The 10,284-nt window shown below is 49.1% G+C and overlaps 1 protein-coding gene across 5 annotated transcripts in view; it reads right to left on the reverse strand.

Annotated features, from left to right (window-relative positions):
- Nucleotides 1-10,284, reverse strand: part of WIPI2 (WD repeat domain, phosphoinositide interacting 2) — a 42,987-nt gene that overhangs the window by 16,230 nt on the left and 16,473 nt on the right. For all 5 annotated transcript variants that reach the window (XM_029946068.1, XM_029946069.1, XM_029946067.1 and 2 more), the window contains exon 3: nt 802-971. In XM_029946068.1, the coding sequence (XP_029801928.1) occupies nt 802-971 (170 nt within the window). The remainder of the gene's footprint in view (nt 1-801; nt 972-10,284) is intronic.

Raw genomic sequence — 10,284 nt, forward strand, 5'->3', positions numbered from 1 at the left:
CGCCCTGTCAGTGCAGAACCCCACACAGGGCTCGATCCCATGAGATCACAATCTGAGCAGAAATCAAGAGCTGGAGGCTTACCTGACTGGGCCACTCAGGCACCCCCAAAGCCTAGGAGTTTTTAAAAGAATAAAAACTCCCTCTGCACTCACATTACTTTGCAAGTGTCTAGTTTACACCCCACCTTGAGGAGGATGAGTGCGCTTGCAGCCGATGCACCAAGGGCACGATGCACTTGGCACGCACAGGAAGTGGTGTGTAATGTATGTTTTAGGTTCAAAAATGTTCAACAGGTTACGCCTTCTTATCTCCCATTCTCCAAGCTTCCGCAGCTCACAGGTCAATTCCCAGTTTGAATCACACCAGTGGGCCTCTGGTGCGGCCACTCTGTGCAGCCGGCATGCTGCAGACCCCAGCATGTGCGCCCCGCGCCCCGCATGGGAACAGCTTTCCCCACAAGGAATATGTGGTCGTCATGGAAAAGCCGAAGCATCCTAAGGACAGTGCTGCACTTTGTGGGGACACAAAGGCCACAAGGTGGTCTCGTGACAAACTCCAGAGCCAGCCACCAAGCTCATACTCTGGGCCAGATGTTCTTGAGAGTGTGGGAAAGATAATAACAGTTGAAAAGAGAAAAAAGAAAGAAAAAGGGGAAAGACGCTAACAGATTCATGTTTTAAGTAGCATCTATGAAAGTGACCTGACGCTACTCCACGGGCGACTGCGTGGACACTCGGGGCGCCAGGCTTGAGTCCGCATGGAAGAGCAGCAGGACCCGGCGGAGGCCCAGGGCTGCTCACCTGTCTGTTGAGCTTCACGGCCAGGATGGTGTTGGAGTAGCTGTAGTTGCAGATCTCCGTGCCTTTCTTAAAGTGGCAGACCTTCAGCTTCCGTGGGGCTTTGAGGCTAACGATGGCCACCAAGCTGCTTGAAAACAATCTTTCTACGATGCACACATCTTCAGTGTCAGCTGAAAGCACAAGAAGCACACGTGTATGTATTCGTGTCGCTGGGTGCAGGCTGCTCACACACAGACGCATGTCTAAGTGCACATGCGCGAGTGGCAAAGTGCTGCAGGCTCACAACGGGGGCTGTCTGGTGGCGGGACGGGGCTGTGGGGACGGTACCAGAACAGCAGAGTGGGAAGACGAGCTCAGGGACAAACTCTGGCCTCCCTGCCCCCGCACTCCCAGGGAGGCCCCTCTCACGGCTGCCCAGGGTGGCTCCCGGTCCACACACGGGATAGGAGCTCCATGAGGACAGAGGCTTTGATGCCCTGCTCACGGCTGCAGCCCCGGACCTTCCCCTCCAGTTCCTGACATAGGGACAGGCCTCGAATAACCTCCGAGGGACCCAAGCGGAGTCTCGTCTTCCTCATCCATACGCCGGGGCCCACCGCTCCTCCGTTATGGTTACGGGGGGCTGTGGCCAGCGCTCCACACCCGTTATCTGCCGGCTCCTGCTTCAGGTGGGGACCCCCCCACACAAGATGAGGAGTTAATAGTGAAAGCACACAACATCCTGTACAGGAAGTAGCAGATGCACCAGACCCTCTGCCTCCACTAACTGCCCATATGTACCCCAGTCTCTAGTTCTGCCCTTGTTTTCTTAGAAAACCCCCGGTCAGTTCAGATCTAGGAGCAAAGAGGATGCTGGTGTAGAGAAATCACAGAGGCAGCAATGCCCATGACTTCCACATGCAGCCTGTCTGTGCTGCCGGTATGCGGCCAGGCGGCCACTCCAAGCTCAGACTGTCCATCTATCTGGCGGCGGCCCAAGGCCACGCTTCACCTCTCCAGAGACAATCTGACAGATGCAGTCCAGGGGACCTGCGAGTTCTGACTATCTGAAGCCTCAGCCCCGTTTCCACTGTAACTAAGATGCCCTTAGGTGAAAACTCACACAAAACACAAAACACAAAGTGACCCAAAAGGACTCCTCTCTAGTAGCTCTGCTGGATTTAATGGTATAACAAAGACACACTTCTAGGAGCGAAAATGAAAGGCCCTTTTATGAAGACAAACTATTTCCAGGAAAACGCCTGATATCAATGGTTTCCAAGCAGATGTGATGGCCTAACGTGCTCAGCACGACTGGGTACTGACATACCACGTGGAAGCCAGAGCCCTGCGCGTGCAAAGTGCCGCAGTACGTGCCTGTGGGGGAAACCGTAGGAGTTTATCACTTAGAACAGAATAGGCATAGCAATCAAGTGCCCGATTTGCAGCCCTGTGCACAGAAAACATCACCTCTTCCATGTGGCAGCGGGCTATCCTTCTGTGCACAGAGCAGGTGCCCGTCTGCAGCCCCGCCTGGCAGCGTCTCAGAGCAGCCGCCCGTCCTTTCTGGGACCCAGCTCTCCAGGGAGGGCAGAATCCAGAGGCCGTGGGGTCTGTCTGTACCGACAGACGCCACCTGGCACACAGCAGACCCCCATCACCAGGCCGACCAGACTGACGAGGCCAGCCAAAGCCAGAATGCTGAGCGCATGTGCGAGGACCTCCCACAGGGCCCAGCACCTGCGTTCTTAGGCCGGCCCCTGACCTCTGCAAATTGGCGGGGACGCCACAGTAGGACCACAAGCAGGAGCAGCGGCCCCGCTGTGCCAGGTGGAGCTGGGAGGGTGCCTGGCCTTGCTGTGCAGGGTGGCTGGGTGTTGAGGCCCTCCAGCCCTGTCCACATCTCCCTCTCCAGGGCCCCCTCATCATCACCTTGCTCCTTCTTCACGATCCAGGGACTGTTCCGGGCACCTCTCATCACGCTCCCTGCCTCTCTCGCTTTGGCAGGAATCCCATTACCACTGGCCACTTGGTGGTGTTCCCCGCCAGTGCAGGCGCTACCCTAAGGCCTGGCATCACTGGCACAGCGCAGCTGGTTACAGGTTTGTTGGGGGATTGAAAATAGACCTATGATTAGGTTTTGGGTTGTTTTCCAAACCTTTTAAAATACCATTCAACAAAACATAATAATCTCTTGAATTGGGTAGGATCTAAAAAATGGGCTAATCTTACCCATGACATTTGCTTCGGTGGTGAAGTCACACCACCCCCAGGAGCTATATCTAAGGGGCCAAACTGTTCTTGGCGAAGTCCAAGTACACTCACTCTAACATAAGCACGGGCGAGGCGCTCCCCCTCAGTACGTACTAGCAGCAGATGCTGGGGCCCGGAGGCAGGCCCCTCCTGAAAATCAGACTTAGCCTTGACTCTACTGTTGGCTAGTTACAAGACCTGGTGCCTATCTCCTCCAGGATGGAGTAAGAGTTGGAGCCTCAGCTCTATTAACTCAGGGCTGGGAAGCAGTACAGAGTAGACAGTGTATGCCATAAACAAGTACATGCTGGGGGGCCTGGGGGCGCTTAGTCTGTTAAATGTCCAACTCCTGGTGTCGGCTCAGGTCATGGTCTCACGGTTTGTGAGTTTGAGCCCCGTGTCAGGCTCTGTGCTGACAGTGTGGAGCCTGCTTGAGATTCTCGCTCCCTCTCTCTGCCCCTCCCACACGTACCTGTGCGCGAAAAAAAATATATATTTATATGTACACATCACTTAAATTTACTATCTCCTTAAATCAGTGGTGGAAAAAACATATTTCCAGGGGTGCCTCGGTGGCTCAGTTGGTTAAGAGTCTGATTCTCGATGTCAGCTCAGGTCATGACCCCAGGGTCGTGGGATGGAGCTCTGCACTGGGCCAAGCGCTGGGCATGGATGGAGCCTGCTTGGGATTCTCCCTCTCCCTCTGCCCCTCCCCCTGCTTGTGCTTTCTCTTTAAAATAAAACAAACAAAAAATCCCCACAAAACGTATTTCCAGTCAATCCTCATTATCCAGAACCTATGTTTGTAAATTTGCCTGGCTGCTCAAGTTTCTCTGTCACCGGCCCCCACCCCAGATGAGTACTCATGGTCTTTTCACAGTCAGCCTGGACGTGCACAAAGGGGCCAAAAAAATGTAGAGGCGCCCCGCCGAGGCTGAACGAGGCGACGCTCGCCTTTCTTGCCTTCAGCTCGTACCGTGAACCACTGTCTTTCCCATGGTCTATGTTCTCGCATATTGGGCTTTTGGTTGGGGAGGTCACTGTTTACAAAGGTCCCCAACCACAGTGCCGGCTGGTGCTCCCAAGGGCAAGGAGGCCATGACGTGCCCCCTGAGGAATCACATGGGTCAGGTTCAGCCAGAGTTACGGTGCTGCCGTGAGTTCACTGTTGACAAATCGACTATATCTATCAAGTAAGATGCCTTTAAACTGAACCTCCTGTAAAACAAGACCACGTATGCACCCGTTGACAAAAACACGATGACCAGAGACTCACCAGAGCCTGACCCCAGGAGCCAATCGTTTGGTATTCACTAACTCGCTGTTCACAGCAAATTTCTAGAACATGATCACCACAATGGGAACTGATTGTACTTCCCTTCAAAGAATGAATTTTCACTCCTGGGTCCAACACAACCTTACTGACCTCACCCATGCCACATGCCCCATGCCACACACATGACTGGATGTGGGCCATGAGCTGGCCCAGGCTCCGAGGACAGAGCGGGGAGCGGAGGCCTAGGAGCAGGCCCAGAGCCCTGGACAGCACAGAGACGTTAGTGGTCAGGCATAGGGGGAGAGCCAGTGAAGGAGACTGAGTAAGAGACGGTGACCACAGCCGCACGAGCGGGGGGACGAGGCGTACAGGAAATGGGCAATTGCGGCACCGCGGGGTGGGGGTGGGGGCAGCTAAGAGTGAGATGAGAAGCAGTCTCTGGCTCTGGGGGCATGGATGTTACCTGGTGACCTTGACCCATTTTGATGGGGAGGTGGAGGCAGCAGGAAATGTGAATGGGAAAGATGAGGCAGAGAAGAACCCTAGAAAGCAGCGCAAGTCGGGGGGCAAAGAGGTGGAGGAGCACAGGGAGGATGGGCAGGCTCAGGCGTGCAGCTGCATGGTCAGGGATGCCTCTGCTTTGTTTTTTTTTTTTTTGTTTTTATTTATTTATTTATTTATTTATTTATTTTTATTTTTATTTTTTGGATATAACACAGTTTATTTTTTTAAACATATGCAATTATTTTCCGTCATTTACAATACAGTAGTTACAATGACACTCCAAACAGAAAAGCAAAGTAAAAAATCAAAACCCCAACTTCTGTTTCATGTAATTAGACTTATACAGAAATTAGAAGGTTAAGTAACAACTAGTTAATCACCTAATTTCACAGCTATCTGAAGTGGCAATCATTATATAGCAGCTTATCTATGATACATTCAAGATACATGATACAATTTATTACTTGCCCATAAGCTACAACACGGCCTGCTTAATACCTTTCCTTAAATTCCGCCTCTATACTACAATATACTTGAGGTCCATGCAAAAAAGTAGCTACCTTTTATATAGGAAATGGATGATTAAGTCTTTGGTGTTGTAAAAGCAACTTCATTTAAACATAACCACCCCCACCACCAAAAAAAGAAGAGGAAAAGAAAAAGTAAAGAAAATAATAAGGGGAAAACCCAAGACACACTTCCTAGGGGAAAAAAAACCAGCATGTAATTTCTGTCCTTGATGGAATGTATTAAATAAGCAAACACCCCCAACAAGCAAAACAAGTACTACAATGTAAAAATATTAAAAAAAAGAAAACCCTCTCACATGCATAAATGAAAGATTGCACACAAAGATCGCATATCTTTTCAAGCTTAGGATGCCTCTGCTTTGAAATGAATGAGCCACAGGATCTATTAATGGAGAGACTGAGAACGCAGTAAGCCAGGACAGATGGAGGAAAGAACTACTTGAGAACTGGAGGGTGGACCGTGACATAAGAAAGGTCATAAACGACAGACCCAGAGCTAACATCACACTCACTGGTCAAAAACTGAAAGCTCTTTCCTCCATGACCAGGAACAAGACAGGGACGCCCTTTGTCGCCATTTTTCTTCAACGCAGTGTTGGAAGTCGCAATGAAAGCCGCAGGAGAGAAAAAAATAAGGGGAGGCAAGACCATCCGGTGGGGAAAAAGCCTCTTCACTACATGGTGCCAGGATCCAGGGCAGAAACACGCAAAAGAATGAGGCTGGACCACTTTCTCACACCATACACAAAAGTACACTCAAAATGCATCAAAGATCAAAAGTAAGACCTGGGGGCACCTGGGTGGCTCAGTTGGCTAAGCCTCCGACTTCAGCTCAGGTCAGATCCACGTTCGTGGGTTCGAGCCCCGCGTCAGGCTCTGTGCTGACAGCTAGCTCAGAGCCTGGAGCCTGCTTCAGATTCTGTGTCTCCTTCTCTCTCTGCTCCTCCCCCTCTCATGCTCTGTCTATCAAAAATAAATAAAACATTTAAAGATAAATAAATTTTAAAAGTAAGACCTGAAACCATAAAACTCCTTAAAGAAAACACAAGTAGTAAGCTCTTTGACCTCAACTTTGGTAACATTTTCCATGTATGTCTCCTCAGGGAAGCAAAACAAAAGCAAAAACAAACTATTGGGACTACACCAAAATGAAAAGCTTCTGCACGGTGAAGGAAATCATCAACAAAATGAATTTGGCAACCTAAGAATGGGAGAAGACATTTGCAAATGAGATATCTGATAACAAGTTAATATCCAAAATATATATAAGTAAAAAAACGTAAATATAACCCCCCCCAATAATCTTAGTTTTAAATGGGAAAGGATCTGAATAAACATATTTCCAAAGAAGGCAGACAGATGGCCGACACACGAAAAGATGCTCAGCATCACTCATCATCAGGGAAATGCAAATTGAAACCACAAGGAACGATCATCTCACACGAGTCAGAATGGCTAGTATCAAAAAGAAATAACAAACGTTGGCCAGGATGCGGAGAAAAGGGAACCTCGGTGCACACTGCTGGCGGCAGTGGAAATCAGGACAGACATTGTGGAAAACAGTATGGAGGCACCTCGCAAAATTAAAAATGGAAATGCCATGCAATCCAGGAATCCTGCTACTGGGTATTTCCCCACAGGAAGTAAAGACACTACTTTGAAAAGAGTTCCGTGTCCCCATGCTTACTGCAGCACTGCTTACCGAAGCCAAGACACAGAAGCAACCCAAGTGTCCACTAATGCACACACACACACACACACACACACACACACACACACACACACACAGAGGAATATTATACAGCCGTGAAGAAAAGAATGAGATCTTGCCATGTGCAACAAATGGATGCACCTAGAGGCTACGATACTAAGTGAACTAAAGACGAATACCATAGGTTTCAGTTTAGATGTGGAATGTAGAAGAAACACACGTAGAAACAGACTCATGAATACAGAGACCAAAGAGGTGGCTGACAGAGAGAAGAGAGGCGGGAGGACGGGCAAAGCCAGGACGGGAGGAGGCGGTCCTGGCTTCTAGATGTGGAGGGGACAGGTCCTGAGGACGAGGGGACAGCACAGGGAGTACAGTCCGCGGTGCTGTCGAGGCGTTGTGTGGGGAGAGGGTAGCCACACTTGGGCCGAACACAGCATCATGCACAGAGGTGCTGAATCCCTCGGTTTTATGCCAGAAATGAATGTAATGCTGTGTCAATTATACTTCAATTAGGGAAAAAAAAGGTAGGTAGGTAGATAAAAACAGAGACACGTTGGTATAAATCACGGTCTACCTGCCCTGCTGGCAGCATGGTTTTCCAGGGGACGGAGGGAGTCGCCCCGAATCTGTTACGAGCTCGGTGGGCCTGCGCAGAGCAGTGGTGGTCATGGGATTCTGACACAAGGGGTCCTCGGGCCTCTCCCTGTGCCCAAGTGTTTTCTTGAAGGCCTTAAAAAAGGGGAGGAGGACACACATCCCAACTGGAAATGATGACGTGAAATGACCACTCCCTGCAGGTGACATGACACTGCAACATGGGAAACCCTGAAGACTCCACCAAAAACAATTAGAACTCAGAAGTGAATTCAGTGACCACAGAAGACAACAATCAACATACAGATTTCAGTTGTGTTTTTATACACTAATAATGAACTATCAGAAAAGGAAATTAAGAAAACAATCCCCTTTACAATTGCATCAAAGACTTTCAAAATACCTAGAAATAATTTTTTTAAAGAGAGATTAAGAGTGCGAGCAGGGGAGGGGCGGGGGGGGGGGGAGAGAGTATGAAGCGGAGCGTGCGCCTGACGTAGAGCTTGATCCCACAGCCTTGGGGTCATGAATTAACTAGGAATAAATTTCTAAATTTATCCAACATGATGAAAAGATCTGTACTCTGAAAACAGAATACAAGGATGAAGGAAACTGGAAAAGACACAAATAAATGGAAAGATATTCCATGCTCACAGACTGGAAAAATTAACATTGTTAAAATGTCCATATTACTTAACGCAGTCTAGAGATTCAACACAATCCCTCTCAAAATACCAATGGCATTCTTCACAAAACTAGAAAAAAGCATCTTAAAATTTGTATGGAGCCACAGAAGAGTCTGAATGGCCAGAGCGATCTCCAGAAAAGACAAGTAGGCTAGAATTATGCTCTCTGATTTCAAAGGACACCACAAAACCACAGTAAGCCGAACAGCAGGCCAGTGGCACGGAGGCAGACGCAAACAGATTCGCAGCAGAGAGCCCGGGAGAAATCCCGCACGTCACGGGCCCGCTGCTCCGCGGCGACGGAGGTGAGACCAAGAACAGGTGGTGGGGAAAGGGTGCCGGGAAACCCGGACAGCTACGTGCAGAGGGAAGGAACTGGATCGCTTTCTCACACCTTACACACAAAGTTAAAAATGGGTTAAAGACTTGAAAGTAACAGTGGGAACCATGAAACGCCTAGAAGACACCGTAGGCAGTAAGCACGGTGACCTCAGTTTTGGCAGTTTTTCTGAACCAGTCCTCAAGCGAGGGGAACAAAAGCCAAAATGAACACACGGTATTATGTCTAACTAACGTGCTTTTGCTTTTGCACAGCAAAGGAAACTATCGACAAAATGAAAAGGCTACTTACTAAATGGGAGAAGAGATTTGTAAATCATGTATCAGATAATGGGGTAATATCCAAAATCTATTTAAAAACCTTACATAACTCAACACTAAGAAACCAAATACCACATTTAAAACACAGGCAGAAGACGAGAATAGACATTTTCCCAAAGACATACAGATGGCCAACAGGCACGTGGGGGTGCCACCGTTACCCATCACTAGGGCAATCCAAATCAAAAACACAGGGAGGTATCTGTCAGATTTACTATTATCAAAAATACAAAAAATAAAGCGTTGACCAGGATGTGGAAAAACAAGAATCTTCCTACGCTGTTGGTGGGAACATAAATCAGTGCAGCCACCATGGAAAGTATGGAGGTTCCTCAAAACTACCATATGACCCAGCAATTCCACATCTGGACGGTTATCTTAAAACAAACAGAAAACGACCAAACACACCAAAACCAGCAGTTCACAGAGATACCCGCACTCCCACATTCGTGGCAGCATCGGTTACAACAGCCAAGATACAAACACAGCCTAAGTGTCCATCGACGGAGGAGTGGAGAGAGAAGACGTGTGCACACAGACACGGGAGTATGAGCCATAACAACGAGTGAAATCTTACCATCTGTGACGTGGATGGACCTAGAGAATATTAGGCTCAATGCGAGAAGTCAGAGAAAGACAAATACATTATGATTTCACTTATATGAGGAATCTGAAAAACAAAAACAGAAGAAACAAAACAGAAACAAACTCAAAAGTACAGGGAACAAATTGATAGTCACCAGAAGGGGAAGGAGTGGGCGGGCAAAATAGGTGAGAGGGATGAAGAGGTACAAACTTTCGGGTACAAACCAAGTACATCGTGGGGATGTAAGGCAGAGCCCGGGGAATACAGCGGGTGACACTGTGAGAACTCTGCACGGTGACAGACGGGAACGAGACGCAGGGCTGCAGGCATCGCCTCGTACCGTGTACAAACACCGCACCACCAAGACGTGCACCGGAAGTCAGCAATGTTGTATGTCAACTGTACTTTGGTAAAGAAACCTGGCAGGGGTGCCCGGGGGGGCTCAGTCAGCCAAGGGTCCGACTCTGGCTCTGTCCCCACTCAGTCAGCGCAGAGCTCACGTCCGACCGCTGTTCCCCACAGCCCTCTGGCACCTTACCCGCTCACACACTCTCTCTCTCAGAAGTAAATAAACACTAAAAAAACTTGGAAGGCGGTGAGACCCACTAAGAGGGCTGGTTGTAGTAAGACAGGGCTCCCTGCTTTCCCGTATGACCAGGCAGGAGCGGAGAAGACAGTAGCCCTGCAGGGGGGACGGACGA

This window comes from Suricata suricatta, chromosome 8, assembly GCF_006229205.1.
Source record: "Suricata suricatta isolate VVHF042 chromosome 8, meerkat_22Aug2017_6uvM2_HiC, whole genome shotgun sequence".
Taxonomy (NCBI): domain Eukaryota; kingdom Metazoa; phylum Chordata; class Mammalia; order Carnivora; family Herpestidae; genus Suricata; species Suricata suricatta.